General features: G+C 34.0%; 1 protein-coding gene across 1 annotated transcript; it reads left to right on the top strand.

Annotated features, from left to right (window-relative positions):
* Positions 1–15,383: 15,383 nt before the first annotated feature.
* LOC127540904 (U3 small nucleolar ribonucleoprotein protein IMP4-like) lies at positions 15,384–17,144 on the top strand. The gene has a single exon (XM_051965851.1). The coding sequence runs from the start codon at positions 15,407–15,409 to the stop codon at positions 16,277–16,279; it is 873 nt and encodes a 290-aa protein (XP_051821811.1). The 5' UTR covers positions 15,384–15,406; the 3' UTR covers positions 16,280–17,144.
* The last annotated feature ends 4,388 nt before the right edge of the window (positions 17,145–21,532 follow it).

Here is a 21,532-nt window from a genome sequence, read left to right on the forward strand (position 1 = left end):
AGTCATCCAACTTCTGACTAATGACATTTAAGTTGGAGTAACCAATTATCTCTTGAGATATTCACCAAGTATTTAATAAGTACTTACTACATATTAAACAAAGTGTTGGGATATAAAGATTAAGCAAACAGTTCCTTGTATCATTTTGTTTACATTTTCTGAAGGAAGTGAAGTGATACATATATATATAATAACATAAAAAATATTTTCAAATTAAATACAAAGTAATTTTTTAAAAGAAGGCACTAACAGTTGTGGGGATAACAAAAAAGAGACAGATTGAGGATCTAAATCAGGAAATGCTTTTGTCCTACCAGGTACTAATTCCATCTCTTAATCAAAATATGATTAACAAAAAGGAAAGTGGAGCATAAAAATGCCATAAAGATTTAAATTTTTTCACTCTCCTCCATAGCTCATGCTATAAATGTGACCATAATGACATTCACTATAGTAAGAAAATTAGGATGTTTCAATAGTATGTACAGAGTAATTCCTGCCAATTATGATGACTACTCTAAATCTATATGCTCACTCTATAAAGGTCTTGTAATATCAAAGTACTCTAATTCCATTCTTATTTCCTTTTTTCAAAGCATCCAATATCTGAAGAAGAGCAAAATGTAATTTAAAATTGTTAAAAGTTTAGTCACATTGGGTCTTGTATTTATAAAATAGAGGTACTATTTAGCAGCAGTGACAAAGAGAAGCATTGTATTGAGCCAAGAAAATGGATAAAATCTTTAATGAAGATAAAGAAAGAGAAATTTTCTTGTGAATTATAAAGGTATAAACCAATGATAAACCAAATTATTATAAAGTAATCATGAAAGTTGAAGAGCAGATGTGTTTTCTTTTATCTTGAAAGGATTAGATTGATGTAAAGAGTTTAAAATGCAATTAAAATTTTTCTTAAGAACACTTAAATGAGTCACATATTTCTTTATTGTTATTTGACTTTTTATTTTACTTTATTTTTATTTTATCTTTCAGGTCCTCCTGACTTCAGGGCTGGTCCTCTATCCACTGTACCACCTAGCTGCCCCTGTTTTGTCATTTCTTGTGACATAATAATATTACATTTATATGCCATAATTTGTTTTGCTATTCTCCAATAGGTGGATATACTGTTAATTTCTTTTTTAGAATTTTTTTATTTTATAGTCAACTATTTGTAAAAAATAATTTATAACATTTGCTTTTTATAATTTTTGAGTTCTAAATTCCCTGCCTTCCTAGCTTTGTCTCTTCTTGAGAAAGAAGGCACTTTGATATAAATTAAACATGTAACATTGTACAAAACATATTTCTATATTAACCAGGTTGTAAAAGATAATATAGACCAAAAAATAAAAATAAGACAAAAATAAAACAAATAAAGTTGTTTTTTAAAAATATATAAACTTTAATCTGCATTCAGGTTTCATCAATTCTTTCTTTGGAGTTGAATAGCAGTTTTATCATAAGTCCATCAGAATTGTATTATATCATTGTATTGCTGGTAGTAGCTAAATCATTCACAGTTATACATATACTGTATAAAATAATCTCTTGGCTCTGCTCACTTCACTTTGTATCAGTTCATATAAATATTACCAAGTTTTTCTGAAACCATCATTTTCTGCTCATTTCTTGTAGCACAATAGTATTTCATCACAATCTTATACCTCATACCCAGTTAATTTCATATTGAGAACCAGAGCTGCAAAACAAAGAAACAACTGTATATATGGAAACTTTTCTTTTTTTTTATTTGGTGGCGGGGTGGGAAGTACAGGCCTAATAGTGGGTCTAAGGGTATGCAGAATTTGGTAACTTTCTGTGCATATTTACAAATTTCTCTCCAGAATAGCTGGACTAATTCACATCTCCACCAGCAGGGCACTATGGTGTCTGTTTTCCTATACATCCTCCAACATTTGTCATTTTCATCTTTTGTCATCTTGTCCAGGTAGGTATAAGATGGAACCTTAGAGTTTATTTAATTTATATTTTTCTAATTTTTCATATTATTGCTATTTCAAAGATTTTATTTCCCAATTACATGTAAAACTTTTTAACATTTTTTTTGTAAATTTTGAGTGCCACTAGAATAACTTAGCTCCTCTTAGTATTACAGTGATCCAAGAGAAATCCAAAAGATTCATGAAGGAAAATGCTATCCACATGGAGAGAAAGAACTGATGGAGTCTTAATGCAGATCAAAGACTATTTTCACTTTTTTTCTTCTCCTTTTTTCCTTCTTTCAAAACATGACTAATATGAAAATTTTGTTTTATATGATTGCACATAAATAATGCTATTTAAATTCCTACTATTTTTAGGGAAGAGAAAAGAAAACAGGGAGAAAATTTAGAACCCTTTTTTTAAATGAAAAATAAATCAATGGAATAGTAGACATACATTTTACAATGATAAATAAGCATAATAAACATATTTGATAGGTATAAAGACAAGATTTTGGAATAAGAATTCATTATTTGGTCAAAAAAATTGTTGGAAAAATTGAAAGGCACTATGTCAGAAAATGAACATAGACCAATATTGTAATTTACATCATTTATTAAGACAGATCAAAGTAGAGGCAGAGCCAAAATGGCAGAGTAAAGGCAGAAACTTGCCCAATCTCTCCCTCAAACTGCTCCAAATTCCTTATTATGATGACTCTAAACAAATTTTAGAGCATCTTAACACCCAAAAAGATGGAGTACAACATTTTTCAGCTGAAGGCAACCTAGAAATTCATTTCCAAGTTCTGTGACACCAGGGGGAAGTCCAATGTGCAGTTCTGGTGCATGCTGGGCCAGCATAGCCCCGACCCAGACCTAGACTCAGACTCCAGAAGACCTCTGAATCAGCAGCAGTAGTAGTGGCTTCCAAACTTCTCAGCTCAGAGACACCAAAGTGAATTTGAAAGGTCAGCAGAAAAGGTCTGAGGAATCAAGGTGGGAGCCCTGCACACAATCCCAGAACAGGTCTTCACCACTGGTCTGGCTCCAGCCCCAGCCCAAACCCCAGCATCAGTGAGGTGGGAGCTCTGAATCAGAAATAGTGCTGAAGGCTTCTGGACGTCAGCCCTGGAATACCAGGGAAGTTACTATAGAAGTCTGTGGCAACAGGGTGGGAATCAGTGGGCAGTCCCATATAGGACATCCAGGTCTCAAGCCACAGCATCAGCAAAGCAGAATTTGTTGATTTAGCACACTAGATCTTATAGCTACAGTGGGGTGGGGACATTCCTAAAGCTCTGGGACAGAAAAGAGTGCTTGTGGGTCAAATTTCTGCATAAAATCTCTGAAATTTGGGACAATGCACCTTCCATCCTGGAAATAGAGTCCTACTTTAACAAAAAGTTAAAAGCTGAGTAATAGTCTAGGAAAATGAGCAGACAAAAAATCTCTCCCCATTTAAAGTTATTATTACGAGAAATTCAAAACATACACTCAGAAGATAAAAAAAGTCAAAGTTTCTACATCCCAAAGGCTTCCAGAAAAATAAGAATTGGACTCAGGCCACAGAAGAGCTCAAAAAAGATTTTAATAAATGAATGAAAGAGAGAGGAAAAATTAGGGAAAGAATTGAGAATGCTACAAAAGGAAATACAAAAAGTTAACAAGGAGAAAAATGCCTTAAAAAGCAAAATTGGCCAATTAAGAAATAAGATACAAAAGCTCATGGAAGGAAATGATTCCTTAAAAAATAGAATTAAGCAAATGGAAACTAATGCCTTTATGAAAAATCAAGATACAATAAAACAAAAAAATGAAAAAATTGGGGGGAGGAGGTGAAATGTGAAGTATCTCATTGGAAAAACAACTGACCTGGAAAATAGATCCAGGAGAGATAATTTTAAGGGACTTAATACTTGTAACTCATTAGAATTTTCTCATTATTATGGCAGTTAGAAGGAGTGCATATACACAGAGGGTACAGAGATAATATCTTTTTTTTTAATGATGAAATTAAAGGGTAATAGAGAAATGCATTAGGAGAAAGGGAAAGGGAGAAGTGAAGTGGTACAAATTATCTGTCATAAAAAAGGGGCAAGAAAAAGTTTTTACAGTCAAGGGGAAGAGGGGAAGAAGAGGATGAGAATGTGAACCTTACATTCATCAGAATTGGCTCAAATGGGAAATAACATACATATTCAATAGGGGAATAGAAATATATTTAATACTGCAGGAAAATAGGAGGGGAATGAAATATAAGAATGGAGGGAGAGGACATATTGGGAGAGGGAGTGGCCAGTACCAAAATACTTTTGAGGAGGGACAGGGTAAAAGGAGAGAGAGAATAAATAGGGGGAAATACAGCTAGCAATAGTAATTACAAAACAAATTTTGAAGCAAGTTTCTCTGATAAGGTCTCATTTCTTAAACATAGAGGGAACTGAGTCAAATTTATTTTTTTAAAAAATGAGCCATGCTCCAATTGATAAATAATCAAAAGATATCATCTGTGCCCAGAGAATATAAATTCATGCATATCCTTTGACCTAACAACATCACAACTTGGCATAAACACCAAAATAGATTTGGGGGGGGAAAAGGAAGATGACCTATATGTACAAAAATATTCATAGCTACTCTCTTCTCAGGGCAAAAAAAAAAACTGGAAATTGAGGAGATGCCCATCAATTGGTGTGGTTTATGATGGAATATTATTGTTCTGTAGGAAATGGTGAGCAGGATGCTCTCAGAAAAAAAAAATAACTGGAAAGTCCTCCATGAACTCAAGCAAAGTGTGTATACAAAATAATAGCAATGTTCTAGGATGAACAGTTATGAATGACTTTGCAATTATTAGTAATACAATCATCCACAACTACTTTGAAGGACTTAAGATGAAAAATCCTATCCATACCCAGAGAAGGAGCTGATTGTAGCTGAATAGAAATTGAAGCACTCTATCTCTCTCTCTTTTTTAAACTTAATTTTTCTTGAAGGTTTTTATTTCATTAGGGTGGAAAATCTATGGTTTTTTCCTCATAACTTGATTTGTATGGAAATGTTTTGCATAACTTCATAAGTAGTTTCTTAATTGTGGGTGGGGATAAGGGAAAAAACCTAGAACTCAAAATTTTATAAACAAATGTAAAAAGAAGATTTGGTTTTGAATGTAATTGGGGAAAATATTAAATACATAAAATTAAATTAAAATAAATCAAAATAGATACATGAATATAAAAAGAAAAAATTATAAGAACATAGAAAATTATTTATCAGACTTGTGGATAAGCAGATGGTTTATAAATAAACAAGACATAAAAAGCAAAGTTAGGTACAAAGTGAATAATTTTGGTAACATTGAATCTAAAAGGTTTTGTACAAATAAAAAAATAGAAGTATGCATAGAAAATTTACATATGTGTGTAAATGTATACCTATTTGTGTCTAATGATAGCCATCTCTAAATTGGACAAGGAGGGTAGAAAAAAAGAAGAAGAAAGAAACATGATAATTTTGTTGTATATTTAAAAGGAATAGAAAATAGTACTTAGGAGATTTGCAGTTTCATGTATAATCACCTTTTTATTATACTATGTTACAGAAGTGCTCATTTTATTCCATATGTATTGACGTTATAAAAAAATGAAAAGGGAAATTTTTTAAATGGATGGTAAAAACTGTTTTTACATGTAATTGGAAAATACTATTAAATTTTTTTGAGTTCAAAATTGTCTATCTCCTCTCTCTCCTCTCCTGTTTTTGAGAAGGCAAATAATTTGATATAGATTATACATTTACTAGTCATACAAAACCATTTCCATATTAGTCTTTTCGTATTATTATTTGATAGCGTGGATTTTTTTTCTGTAAAATGCCTATTGGTCTCCCTTGACCCTTTATCAACTAGAGAATGGTTTTAATTTATAAATTTGCATTAGGTTTTAATATGTCTTGCTTACAAGACATTTAGGAAAGCAATTTACATTAAATATTTTTCTTACAATTCTCTCCTTTCTAAGTTCTACTGCATTGGACTTACTAATGTAAAGCCTTTTTAATGTTACATAATCAAAACTGTCCATTTAATCTTTTATGATTCTCTCTATTTCCCATTTAGTTATGAACTCTTCCCTCTCTCCATGGATCTGAAAGATAATTTCCTCCTTGTTCCTCTACTTTGCTTATGATGTCACCTTTTAAGTCTAAATTAAGTATACATTTGGAGTTTAGCTTGGCACAGTGTGAGCTGATGGTCTATACTTAATTTCTGTCACACTGCTTTCCAACTTTCCAATAGTTTTTGTCAAATAGTGAGTCCTTTGCACAGTAACTGGAGTCATTGAATTTACCAAGACATGCTACTATGTATGTTTTTTCTGAATGTTATACATCTAAAACTGATGTTTTCTTTTTAACCCTTTTCTTTATTACTTTTTAAATTATTGACATGTTCTTTCTATTGTTCTTCAGATTCATTTTGTTATAATTTTTCTAGTTCTATAAAGTAACCTTTTAGTTGTTGAATAAATAAATTATTTTAGATATTTTTTCATTTTTATTATTTTTTTGATAGACTCACAAACAATTAATATTTCTCAAATTGTTTATATCTGTATTATAATAAAAGGCATCTTGTTGAATTCATATAATTTCTGAGTATGATATGGTAGGTACATTTACAAAGAACTTATAGCTTTTATAGTTATTTGGGATGGAATTTTTTCTTTTTAGCTCTTCCTATTTGGTTTGGTTTGATTAATATAAGGAATGATGATGTCTTATCATTTATTTTAAATTTTTGTACCTACTGAATTTATCATTTTAATTAATTTTGATTGAATCTTTAGGGCTTTCTAAGTAAATTACAATAGCTGCCCCAAAAAGGCATTAATTTTATTTCTTCTTTGTGCTTATTTCCATGATTTCTCTTTCTTGTGTTTTTGCTATACTTTATACTTTGAGGACTATGTTAATTAGAAGTGGTAATAATCTTGATCTTTTTTGAGAGACTTCTAACTTTATTGTATTATATACAATGTTTAGTCTTGTTTTTATATAGATAATTGTATTTTATATAAAGAAATAATTTATTCATATGTTCTGACCATTGGCCTCCCTGGCTTTCTTTAAATCCCAACTAAAATCCCACTTTGTATAGGAAGTCTTCCCCAATTTAAATTTAATTCTATTGCCTTTCTTCTGTTATTTATTTCCTATTTATCCTATTTATAATTTTCTTTGTATACATTTGTTTGCATGTTGTTTGCCCCATTAGAATATAATCTTCTTGAGGCCTAGGACTGTCTTTTGTTTCTTTTTAAATCTCTAAGGCATAGCATACTACCTAGCACATAGTAGGTACTTAATAGTTTCTAGTTTTTAAAGGAAAAAGAAGTGATCAAGTTATACCAACAAGCACTCATTACTATGTGTCAAGATCTGTGTTAAATGTTAAAAACAAAGTCCAAAAAATGAAGGAAAAAAAACTGTTCTCAGTAAGTATGGAGATACCAAATACTTAAGTACATATAAATAAGAGCTAGACAGGAATTAAAGATAATTTTAGAATGAAGTCATTAATATTAAGGAGGCTTCCTTCAGAAGATGAGAGTTTAGCTGGAATCTGAAAGCCAAAGAAGTCACAAGATGGAGGTGAGAAGAGAGAGAATTCCAGGCTTGGGGTCAGAGAAAATTTATGGAATCAGGAGACATAGTGTCTTCTGTAAGAAATAGCACAGAGACTAGTCTATATGGATCACATACAATTTGGGATGGAATAACATATAAGAAAATGGAAAGGAAAGGTGATTATCTAGGTTTTAAATAGCTTGGTGTTGGTATTGGTATTGTCATATCATCAGACTTGTGCTTTTGGAAGATCCATTTAATAGATGATGGGGTTGAGTAGGGAAAGGGAGGGAAATCAAATAAGTCTATTGCAATAGCCCAAGAATGAAATAACTAGTCTGCAAGAGAGTGGTAGCAGTGTTAGAGAAAGGGGAAATATGATTTGTGCTTTTCATTTACAGCTCCCAAATATTTTACTGCCAAGAAAAAGACCCTCTACTTACTTGACTTACCAAAATACAGAAATCTAGAGTTATTGAAATAATACTGAGCATTAGAATCAAATGATATGTTGTATATAGGAGACACACTTGAAACAGAAAGACACACACAGAATTAAAATAAAAGGCTGGAGCATCATCTAATATATTTTAGCTGAAATGGAAAAGGGAGGGAAAGCAATCATGATCTCAGGCAAAGCAAGAGCTAAAATAAACCTAATTAAAAGAGATAATCATGGAACCTACATTATGCTAAAAGGCATCATAGACAAGTAATTTTTTTTTAAAAAATAGAAAGTTTCTATGATAAAGCCCTCATTTTTCAAATGTCTACTAAGTGTAGAACTGAGTCAAATTTATTAAAAAAAAAAAACTCAACTGATAAATGGTCAAAGGTAATATAAATAAGTAGTTTTCAGAAAAAGAAATCAGAGCTGTCTGTAGTCATATGAAAAAATGCTTTGAATCATTAGTAATAGTTGTTTTTCACTTGTTTCAGTCTATTCTGACTCTGTTTGACCCTATTTGGAATAGTCTTGGCAAAGGTACTAACAGGATTTGCCATTTCTTTCTCAAGCTCTTTTTACATATGGGGAACTGAGATAAGCTCAGTCTGGCTCATATAGCTAGTAAGTGTCTAAGGTTATATTTCATCTCAGGAGATGTCTTCCTGACTTCAGGACAATCATTGTTCACTATACCAACTAACTAGCTGTCCTTCCCTATTGATTAGAGAAATGCAAATTAAAACAGTGCTGAGATACTACTTCACACCTCTGAAAAATGACATATGCTAGAGGAATGAAGGAAAAATAGACATAATAATAAACTGCTCGTGAAGTTGCGAATTGGTCTGATCATTCTGTAAAAAAATATATAAAACTGTCCCCAGAGGACTATGAAACTGTGTGTACCCTTTGATCCAGCAATATCACTATATAGTCTGTTTAAAAATGAAACAAAACAAACGAAAACAAAGAAAAATGAAAAGGATTATATGTACAAAAATATTTGTAGCAGCTCTTTTTGTGGTGGCAAAGAACTGGAAATCAAGGGAGTGCTCATCAACTGTAGACTGGCTGAACAACTTATGGTACATGATTGTAATGCCCCCAAACCAAAAATATATGAATTCACTCAAATATGTGTTAAATTAGTCATAAGTTGTCTATGGCTACCAAAAAAACCTAAGTTTGACTGAATTTTGACCAAATTACATACGATTTCCCCTCTCTCTCCAGTGTGTGTGTGTGTGTGTGTGTGTGTGTGTGTGTGTGTGTACACAATCATAAAACCCTCCATATATGGAAGCCTTCATGTCAAATGAGTAAATAAACAACATATGAAGAAGCAATTCTTTGGAAAATTTCTAGGTCTTTGAGTAAGTGCAATGTTATTTTAACTTACAGTTATGATTTTTCTTACAAGTACTAGATTACATTTTTTAAATGACATACTGAATGTTCTCATGTTAAAAAAAAAAAAACAATTCTAAGGCCATATTTTTCCTTAACAAAGTTAGAATATAACACATATCATATAAATTAGTTTAACATCATAGATTTAAGCTTGGAATCAAATATAGTCTGGAAATGAAATTTTGGCACAGACAGAAGCATGAAGAGGTTCATAAATCAATGGAATGAAATTCTATAAAACAAAGCACAGCACAGTCCACTTGAAAAAGAAAAACAAGCTTTATAAATATAAGATGGGGGATGACTAGAGAAATTAGGAAATAAAAAGAGATCCAGGATTCACAGTGAACTGAACCATTTTACCATTAAAATTCTATATTTTTGTGTGTTATCCGTAGATGTCACAAGGTAAAAAAGAGTTAGTTTATCTTTTTTCCAGGCCACTCTTATTTCTCCCTCTTCTTTTTGATCTCCCATCTTTTCCTGTTGAGGAACAGGCCTGAAACACCACGGACTAATGTGTAAGGATGAATCAGTTTTCATAGGACAAAACTGCAGAATGGGTGGCCATATAAAAGGAGAGAAAGGAAAAAGAAGATTGAGGGAAATGTGTGATGTACCCTAATAATGTCAGTGGTAAACAATAAAAGGAAAATTATCTTGTTATTTCTCAGGAGAATCTACAGGAGAGCAAAAGCAAGAGAACCTACAGAATGTGACAAAGGGAAGGGAAAGAAAGAGGAAACTCTCAATTGAGTATTGTGCATTAAAGAATGCTCCCATGAGTGAAGAAAGAAATTCTATAATGGGAAATGAGAAACTATAATAGGCATGATCTGCAAAGATTTAGTGCTTAAAAAGAGCACTATCTCTGAGAGAATTGTGCCCCCATGGACAGCATCATTCCTCAAGAAGGGCATCAGAGTTCCTTGGAGCAACTGACATCTAGAAGGATGAGACTCAGAAAGGAAATTTCATGTTAAATGGGACAAAATAAGCATGGGAAAGTTGGGGGAGGAGAATGTTAATTTACTACACAATCAGGAAAACAAGAAAATTTCTACCATGAGGTAGTATATTTCTGTCCATTATATCTCCTTTAAGAATTGATATGTTGGAGGCAGCTAGGTAGCGCAGTGGATAGAGCACCAGCCCTGAAGTCAGGAGGACCTGAATTCAACTCTGGCCTCAGACTTAACACATCCTAGCTATGTGACCTTGGCCAAGTCACTTAACCCAATTGCCTCAATAAAGAAGAAGAAGAGAAGAAGAAGAAGAAGAAGAAGAAGAAGAAGAAGAAGAAGAAGAAGAAGAAGAAGAAGAAGAAGATAAGAACTGATATCTCTAAGAATAAAGTTCAACAAAAGGTGGGAGTTAGGAGATCTAAAAATCAATAACTTGGAAAGTTTTAAGAAGAAAGGACTAAAAATAGTTATCTTAGAAGCTTTATTTCCATGTGGTAAGGAGAAATCAAAGATGGAATGTGAGTTTCATGAATTTTAAAAAATGTTAAGAAAAGATAGGAAGGGAAGATGAATAATTAAAAGAACAAGGAAGGAAATATTTTCTTTAAAAAAAAAAGGCATAGAAAATGGGAAGACAAACTAAAAAAGATGAAAGGGAAAGGGAAGAATTTGCCTGAATATTAAGTTTTTTTTAAAAAGGAGGAAGAGAATTAGATAACTAGATAAAAGGAAGAAAAAAGGGATTAATAAGGGAAACAAAACTAGAGAAAGAGAGGTGACAAATGGAAGGTGACTTGAAGGTGAAGAGCATTTAAAGCTCTTTATACCTGGCCGTTTCCTATTCTTCTGGTGTTATACGTTACTCCCAAAATGTCCTCTTCTGGGATCCGGTGGCATTGGCCTCCTGTGGCATTGGCCTCCTAGCTTTTTTCTCATACGAAACACTCCATCACTCATTTCCATGCTTTTTCACTGGCTGTCCTTCATACCTAGAATTTTCTCCTTCATATTTCAATCTCGTAGGTTCCCCTTTTTTCAGATCCATGCTAAAATTACCTCTTCTGTAAGAATCTTTGGCTAATTCCTATTAAGACTAGTGCTTGTATATTTCTAAGTACCCTGTATATATTTTATGTTAAATGAACATAACATTGAAAATGAACATTGTTTGTATGTTGTCTCTCCCTTCTTTCCCCATTCCCATTATCATGCAGTAACTTGGGGTTTGAATTGGGTGGGTTGGTTGGTATTATGGGCTAGAACTCTGAAACAAGGATTCTTACAAGGTTTTAAGTCAGTGGAATTGATAAGGACAATGGTTATCTAGTTTAGCATGGTGCTTAATAGTTCTCTAGTTCAGTACAACATTCACACGTATGATAATGTAATTAAAAGAGAATATATAAGTTCAGACAAACTCAGTTAGAGTCAGAGTGAGAGAAGACAGAGGACTGGCGGAGGGAGCTCAAACTCTCAGAACCAAGGAGAGAGATTCATTCCATCTTCATCAGCATCGTGGCTGGCCTGGCCTCCTGCACTTCTCCACTGAAACCAAGACTGCAGAAGGCCTCTAAGAAAGCTAGCCTGGGCCCCAAGCAAGGAGACAATGAAGAATTTGGACTTTAACATCTAGCTATTCTTGTGGTGATTAATCTGCTGAAATGAAGGCTGCTCCCAAGACCTCCAGAAACCCAATAAAAAGAACACTACAGGTTGATTTTGCCTTTCTGTGAATTTCCCCCACCAAAAAATAATGCTTGACGTTATAAATATCTATTGAGTTGAACTGAGGGAAAGAGAGCCCATAGAAATAGTACTGTTTTAAAGTAGGTAAAAGTAAAAATAACTAAAGAAAATTACTGTCTTTATGTTGAGGTTGGAAAAGGGGATCACAAAAGTTTGCCACGAGGCTCTTAAAAGAATTTCCAGGCTTGAATCCATTTCAAGTCAGGGGGCAAAGTTTATTGTAATGGTAACGCTATTACAAGCAGGCTGAATTTCAAAAGAAATTAGCGGAGAAACAGAAGCGAGGAGACACATTTATCCAGCTTTCTGTCATTGACATGCTAATTCTACAGTAGGATGGAAGAGTGGTCTCCGGAATTTGGTTATCATTGTCCAACAAATTATCTATCTGACAGTTAGCAATGAACTGAGGAGTGGTCTATTCACTATAATCTCAGGAGTTTGATCTGTGGAATTATCCTGAGGCTAGAAGCTATCTGATTGAAGCAGACAAATTATCAGAACCATAGCATTTCTAGGTTGGGAGGTGGAGGGACTAATTCAGAGGACTTGGGAATCAGATTGCTGGAACAGAAGCCCCCCAAAATCACCACTATATTTTCCTAGAACTATACTTCTTCATTTATAAAGAGCAACAAAAGAAACTCCTAATTAAAAAAATTTTTTGAGAATAATAATGGAAAATACAAGTCTAAATTGTAAATTTCAATGAGAATGTATTAAACAATTTAAGAAAAAAAAAGAATGGCAGATTGAATAAAAAAACAAAACCCCACAATTTGTTTTTTATTAAACAAAAAACTAATAATACAGGATCAAAATAAGGTGATGGAATAAAATTTACTATATATCAGATGAATCCTAAAACTGTAGAAGTTTCAATCATATTATCAAACAAAACAAAACCAAGAATTCACAACATAAAAAGAGGAAAACTAGAAAACTGCATTACCAAAAACAATGAGCATCCTTATTAAATTTATATACCCCAAATGTCTTGATATTTAAATCCATAAAGGAAAACTAAAAACAATTACAAGAATGCACAGTAATGCAATAACAAAAAACTTCATTACCACTAAGTTTTAGACAAACCTAACATAAAAATAAACAAAAAAGAAATTATAAATTAGCCAATTTGCTGAAGAAACTAGAATTGCAGTACTTTTTTAGTGGGATGCCAAAGAATATTTTTGTCAAAATCACATGAAACTTTTATAAAAATTGACCATACATTAGTGTACCCAGATCATGCAAATAAATATAAAAAGGGAAAAATAGTAAATACCTTTTACAAATGACAGTTCAGTTAAAAAAAAAAAGTAATCAGTTTAAGAAGCCTTTCCACCCTACTTCACATACCCTCCCACCTCCCATCCACTCCCTCATCCCATCTCCCCCAACCCATTCCTACTTCCTCCCATCCCCTCCAAAAGAATGAAAAAAATAGACAATAATGAAATCCTAGATGATGAGTGGGTCACATAAATCAGAGAAACAAACCAATTAAATGAAAGAAAATTATAACTATGGAAAAACATTAAAAATATCCAACTAAAACAATCCTCAGGTAGAAATTTATACATACATATATATATATATATATGTATGTATATATATATATACATACATACACACACACACATATATATATATATATATATATGATGGAAAATAGAAAAATGGAACTGAATGTAAATAAAACAAACCTCAAAGAAAAAATATTAAAAATCAGAGAAAAAACAAACTGGAAAAATGTTTGAAATATGTTAATTAAGCAAAAAAAGCTAATTTTTGAAAAGGAGTTTTTTAAATGATTTTTCTTTAAAAATTAAAATGAAGGGGACAAAATCAAATTAATAAAATAGCAAATGATCAAAGTGAAATCACAACAAAACTAAAGGAAATTTTTCAAAATTCATGACTATATGCTGCTTTCATAAAATGCTATAAAAATAAGAGATATACAAAAACAAAAAAATAAAGATAAGGAATAGAATTTATTATTATTTAAAAAAACCAAGGGTAATAATCATGATTTCAAGCAAAGTTAAAGCTAAAATAGATTTAATAAGAGGAAAATAGTGAAATTATTCTGTGATTGTTTTAGACCATTTAAAAATAACTAGACAGTAAAAAATACCTGAGTATGCCTGCCAAAATAGATGTAGGAACTATATGAATATAAACATATAACACTTTTTATACAAATAAAGTTAGATCTAAAATAATTGAAGTAATATTTATTGTTCATGGGTAGGTAAAACCAATATAACTATATATGTGTGTGTGTGTATAAAACAATTTCCCCTAACCTACTTATGTAATGATGTCCCAATTACTAAATAAATAATTTATTGAGTTAAAGTATCACAATAAAGTTCATGTAGAAGTACAAAAGGTCAGGAATGGAGGAAGGGGAAAGATGTAAAGGAAGCAGATTCAGTGGTAATGATAGGCAGAGGCTAAACCCCAAAATACTAGGGAGCCAAGTCAGTGTCACAAACTGTCTCAAAAGATTGGATTAAGGTATACATTGGGGGAAATGAATGCCCTTTTGTTCTAATGAGATCCATCAGAGAGACTAACTGAATTATTGGGGCTGAGGCAGCAGCTAAATCTTCTTCAGTATTATCTTAAACTACATTATAAGATAAAAGTATTGCTTAAGTGTAAAATGGATAATTTTGATTATTTTAAATTAAAATTTTCTTGGACAAATAAAACTTATGCAGCCAAAGACATAAGAAATGCAGAAAACGAGAGAGGAACTTTCATCCACAATCTCTCAGACAGAATGTGATTGGGTTGAAACACTACTATAATATTGGAAATGATCACCTGGTAGATTTAGAAAAAAAAATGGAGAAGGTGGGTTTCCCCGCCTTTCCCCTTTCTCCCTCCCTCCCTCTCCCCCTTTCTCCTTCTCTATCTCCCCTCCCCGGCGGGCGCTCCCCTCTCCCGCGACCCTGTCCTCCGCACCGATCAGAGCGGAAATAGGCGCAGGAAACGAACCACGTGGAGGTGAAAGAGAACCCAATCACTGGCTTTCCTTAGGCGTTCCCTCCTTGAGCCGCCTCACGCCAGCAAACGATCCGCTAAAAGAGCGGGGATTGGGCCACAGACCAATGAGCCAATGATCCAGGAGCACACGTTCCTGGCCACGCCCCCAGCTTGTGAGGAGAACCGCCAGTTTCCCAAGCGCCCTGGGCTTTCAGGCGTCCAGCGTGGCCTAGTTGGAGGCGTCGCCGCCTGCCGCTATGTTTCGACGGGAGGCTCGCCTGCGGCGGGAGTATTTGTACCGCAAAGCCCAGGAACAGAAGCACCATCTTCTGGAGGAGAAGAAACTAAGGCTTAAGAGGGCCCTCGAGATCAATCAGCCGATCCCGCCCGAACTCTGTCGGGAAGCTCTGACGCTCCAGCAGGCATTGGAGTTTGATGATGTCGGAAGTGAGGATGTCCTGAACCACCAGGATGATGAATACAGATGGGCAGGTGTAGAAGACCCCCGAATTATGATCACCACATCTCGGGACCCTAGCTCTCGGCTCAAGATGTTTGCCAAGGAACTGAAGCTGATACTTCCTGGTGCTCAGAAAATGAACCGGGGGCGGTGTGAAATGGGCGCTCTGGTCGGTGCGTGTAAAGCCCGCGGAGTCACGGATCTGCTGCTGGTGCACGAGCACCGGGGAACACCCGTGGGCCTCATCGTGAGCCACCTGCCCTTTGGGCCTACTGCGTATTTCACGCTGTGCAATGTTGTGATGCGGCATGACATCCCTGGCCTTGGCACTGCCTCGGAGGCCTTTCCCCACCTGATCTTCAGCGGATTCTCCTCCCGCCTGGGGCAGCGGGTCTCCAATATTCTGCGATACCTCTTCCCGGTACCCAAGGACGATAGCCATCGGGTCATTACCTTTGCCAACCAGGATGACTACATTTCTTTTCGGCATCATGTGTACCGGAAAACTGATCGTAGCACGGTGGAGCTGACGGAGGTAGGGCCGAGATTTGAGATGAAATTGTACCTGATCCGCCTGGGCACACTGGAGCACGAAGCCTCAGCAGATGTGGAGTGGCGTTGGCACCCATATACCCACACAGCCCGAAAGAAGCTCTCCCTCGGTATCTAGCAGACCCCCAGAAAAGGATTTACATAGCTAACACCAGCGTATGCACTTGTGAAAATTATTAGGATTTTCCTAATTACAATGTTTAATGTATATAATAATAATCCAGGTTTTTCAGTGACCATTTTCTCAGCACACTCCCACTTTGGTGTCAATCTTACAATACCGCTTGAAATGATCAGTTCTAACAGTGCTTTCCTGTGTACATTAAGTGAAATGAATTGCAAAGATTGCAGAACCTATTTTTGTCACAAAACTCTGGAACTGCCCTCCACCATGTAACAACCCCAGGATTTGAAACTATCACTTAAGGACTTCTCAGAGGACTGAAGAACACTCCCCAGCTTGTCATGGGAAACCACTCAAGCCCTAAAAATGATCTTCCCCCTTCCTTCCCATTTATGATTTGTGTATAAAATTTCTACTTTTACTACAACAGGTGGAAGTCTCCTGCCTCAGAAAACTTGCAGTTTGCAAACTGTATTCCTCACTCTGAAAGTGATTAAACTGTTAGTTTCTCTCTTAAAAAAAAAATGACAAAAACCTAAACATGGAAAGATTTGGAAATGAAACAAGATGCTATCTACCTTCAGAGAAATAGTTGACAAGTGGAAATAAGCATAATATAGTCTTGTATATATGTTTATGTGAGTGTATCTGTGTATGTTTATAGATATCTGTGTGTATATACCCATGCTTAATTGTAGCCTTTGGGAGAGTGAGGAAAGAAGGGAAAATAAAGTTAAAAAGTACACATCAGAGAACAAAAGGAAACCTACAAGAAAGCAATGAAAACTGGACAAATTTGAAAATAATATGTAAGAGAGTGATAAGATTACCTATTTGTGTCTTAACGGTTGCCATTTGGGAAGGGAGGGAAGAAAAAGGGAAAAGTTTACATAATTTTGTTGTATTTTGAAAGAAATAGCAAGTTTTGCATAATAGATTTGTAGTTTTCATGTGCAACCATCTATTTTATTCCACAAAATAATAATTTAAAAAGGAAATCTCAAAAAAATTTTGATATTATATGTTTTCTTGAAATGGAAATTTATTGTATATTGATCCTCTCACCTCTCACATGGCAATGCCTTTTTTCTTATAAATTTTAAAACTTGAAAGAAAAGAAAGCTGCAGTGAAATAGCAGTTAACAAAATTTCATTATGAGGGGAGGAGAATACAGATTCTAAGGAAGAGTAGCCTCTATGTGTAGTCCCCATTGCTATTAGCTGAGGTTAGCATATTAGGATGGCTTCAAACTATCTCAAGAGTCCCTTAGGGCTCAGATTTATATAGTTTTAGATAAAGAACTTACTGGCTCCAGCCTGTCAAGTATAGCAAAAGGTAATATTATAATAACCAGGAAAATTAGGATCTTTTCTAAAATGTCTAATAAGAAATGAAGAATAAAGGATAGGACTATAGAGAACTTCATTCTAACTATGTCATTAAACAAAAAGTGGGGGAAGTGAATAAGATAAAAGACCCATTCTCAGGATTTATTAGCATTATGCATGTATCCTGGGAGTCTGGAGTGATGTCAAACTGGTTTTTACCAGTTTACAAAAAAACTATCAGACTCTCTTTTGAGACAAATATAGTCCTTAAACTTAACCCATGAAAGGATATCATTAATGAATATTGATTCAAAATTTTTAAATATTGTCCAATAAGTTACAAATAATTTAACAATTCACTCATTATGGCTAAATTGGATTTATACCAATAATGAATCTATGGTTTGACATTAGAAAAACAATGAGCAAAATTAATTCTATTAGAAATATCCAAAACCATATTATCTCAATATAATTTGAACAAGTATAAAATACATTGATAAAAGCCTTACAAAATATAAAAGTTTTTTAAAGTATAGGGATAGAGTGGGTTTTTTTGATATTGTAAAAAATATTTACAACCAAAACCAAACATCACATGGCAATGGGGATAAACCAGAAATTTTCCCAATACAGAAGTAAAAGCAAGCTACCCTACTGCTATTGTTTATAGTTCTAGGGGGAAAAAAAAAGCAATTAGCCATAGCCACAAGAAACAAAGAAAAACTGTTAAGATAGAATGGTCCCTTATTTATCGATGACATAATTTACTTAGAAAATCCTAGCGAACTGGCAAAAAAAAAAAAAAAAAAAAGAATAGCTTCAGCTAAGAGGAGTTAAAGAAAGATAGGCACACTAGTACATTATTGGTAGAGTTGTGAATTAGTACAACTATTTTGGAAAGTATGATGTAAAGTGTCAACTAGCATACCCTTTAACCCAGAGATTACACTATGAGGTTCATGCCCCAAGATCACAAATAAAATTTCCATACATAACAAATTATAATAATACTTTTGTAATAGGAAAAAATTGAAAACAAAGATGTCTTAACAATTGAGGAAAAGCTAAACAAATTGGTGACCTTGACTGTACTTGAACTTTACTATGCTATAAGAAATATAACACAAGTGTTAAGCAGAATAAACTATAATAAAGGCAAAAAATATAGTCTATGTCCTCAAAGAGTTCACATTCAAATGGGAAGGCAGCATACCAAAAATGTATATGCAAAATATATATAGTAAACAGAAGCTAATCTCAGAGAACTGGGGTCAGTGAAGGTAAAAAGACTGGAAAAGGTCTTTTGATGAAAGCGAGATTTGAGTTGTCTTTGAAGAAGCCTGGAAAAATAGTGGTGGAAGTTAGAAATGAGAACATTTTAGAAATGGAAGACAGCCACTGAAAAGGAATAAAGTTGAGTGTCTTGTTCAAAGAACAGCAAGAAGATTGATGTTGTAGAGCATACAGTACCTGTAAGAGAGAAAAGATTAAGAAGAGTAGAAAGGTAGAAAAGGACCAGGTTCTGAAGGACTTTAAAAGGGAAACAGTTTTATATTTTGCCTTGGACATAGTGAGAAGTCACTAGAATTTATTGAGTGGGGAAAGGTGGGTAAATACAGGATGACCTTGAAGCAGATCATTGTGGCAACTGAGTAGAATTTGAATTAGATTGCATAGAGACTTGAGCTAGTAAAACCAACCAGAAGCTTATTATAATAGAGCAGGTATGAGGACCTGCATCAAGATAGGAGCTGAGTAAGTGGAGGGAAAGGGGATAAAAGCAAGAGGTGTTAAAAAAAAAAAAAAAAAACACCTCTAGGCAACAGATGTGGGATGAGTAAAAGTGAAGAGTCCAAGGATAACATCAAAGGTGCACCTAAAAGGAAGGTAATGATAAGAGAAGTAGAGCCTTGTTCATAATTAACAAATTTCCTTTTTCTTAAATTTTTTTTTGCCTTTCTCCATCTTCTGTATCTCACTGAGAATTAGCTCTTACCTCTTGAAAGTACATTCTAGACGATCCTTTTTAGTACAACTGCACTTCCATTAATATCTCTTTCCACCTCAGTGGTCATTGTGATGGAGATACAATACTCTTTGCTCCCGGTGTTTACTTACAAGCTCTACCTTTCTTCATATCCCAAGTACATCAATTGATCCTTTATTTGATATACATTTGTTACACTATATACTTATATAAGAACTAGAGACCATGTTCTCTATTATTTGCATAAAACTAGAAAAAAATATATTTAGAGATTCCCCAGAATAAATTTTATATGGGAACCATATAAACCAAAAGAGAAACGTTCCTTTTTAGGTAAACCTTTAGATTAGATCTGGTTTGTGTGAGCCCACAACACTCAAGTTAATGATAAACTGTCTATACATGATAAGATCTATGCAAGTTATGGAGGATAGGATGATGGTGCAACTAAATGAGCAAAGGGGTACCTGCCTACTTGCCTTGGGCAAGTACAAAGATTGCTAATTATGAGGTAAGTACTATGTATATCCCCATTTAACAAATAAGAAAATTAAGGCTCATATAGGTGACAAGTATCCACGAAAAGGATTTGAACCCAGGTTTCTTTCTTTTTTTTTAATTTAATTTTATTTTATAATAACTTTTTATTGACAGAACCCATGCCAGGGTAATTTTTTTATATTACTTGCACTCGGTTCTGTTCTGATTTTTCCCCTTCCTCCCTCCACCCCCTCCCCTAGATGTCAAGCAGTCCTATATATGTTAAATATGTTGCAGTATACCCTAGATACAATATATGTTTGCAGAACCGAACAGTTCTCTTGTGGCACAGGGAGAATTGGATTCAGAAGGTAAAAATAACCCAGGAAGAAAAACAAAAATGCAAATAGTTCACATTCATTTCCCAGTGTTCTTTCTTTGGATGTAGCTGCTTCTGTCCATCATTTATCAATTGAAACTGAGTTAGGTCTCTTTGTCAAAGAAATCCACTTCCATCAGAATACATCCTCATACAGTATCATTGTTGAAGTGTATAATGATCTCCTGGTTCTGCTCATTTCACTTAGCATCAGTTCATGTAATCTCTCCAAGCCTCTCTGTATTCATCCTGCTGGTCATTCCTTACAGAGCAATAATATTCCATAACATTCATATACCACAATTTACCCAGCCATTCTCCAATTGATGGGCATCCATTCAATTTCCAGTTTCTAGCCACTACAAACAGGGCTGCCACAAACATTTTGGCACATACAGGTCCCTTTCCTTTTTTTAGTATTTCTTTGGGATATAAACCCAGAAGTAACACTGCTGGATCAAAGGGTATGCACAGTTTGATAACTTTTTGGGCATAATTCCAGATTGCTGTCCAGAATGGTTGGATTCGTTCACAACTCCACCAACAATGCATCAGTTGGACTCAGGTTTCACAACTAAATGTGCTACATAATATATTATATCAGGGATTTCAGAGTTTTGTCTCAGTAATTAATTGTTTCCTAAGACTTTTTTAAAATGGATAATTTTGACAGTCTAATGAAGTTTATGGATCCCTTTTCAGAGTAATGTTTTTAAACTATGGTGCAGGGGAACCCAGATGAAAAGTATCATCCCACACAGAGACAGCTTTAACAAGTAGTACCTTAAAGGAAAAAAAGAAGGAAAAAATCAATATAATTGATCAAGAGAGTAATTAATGCACAATCCTTGTGATCTCCCACCTTTCCCAAGACGTGAAAAGGGGATGCTTTCTCATATCTCTTTTTTGGAGCTATGCTTGATTTTTTGTAATTTTGTGACATTCACTTTTGTTCCTGAGTACATATGATTTTTTTTCCATTTATATTATTTCAGTCATTATTTATATTGTTTTCTTAAATCTGCTCACTTGACTGCCTCAGATTGTATGAATCTTTCCTTGTTTCTCT

The sequence above is a fragment of the Antechinus flavipes genome, chromosome 6 (genome assembly GCF_016432865.1).
Source record: "Antechinus flavipes isolate AdamAnt ecotype Samford, QLD, Australia chromosome 6, AdamAnt_v2, whole genome shotgun sequence".
NCBI classification, from domain to species: domain Eukaryota; kingdom Metazoa; phylum Chordata; class Mammalia; order Dasyuromorphia; family Dasyuridae; genus Antechinus; species Antechinus flavipes.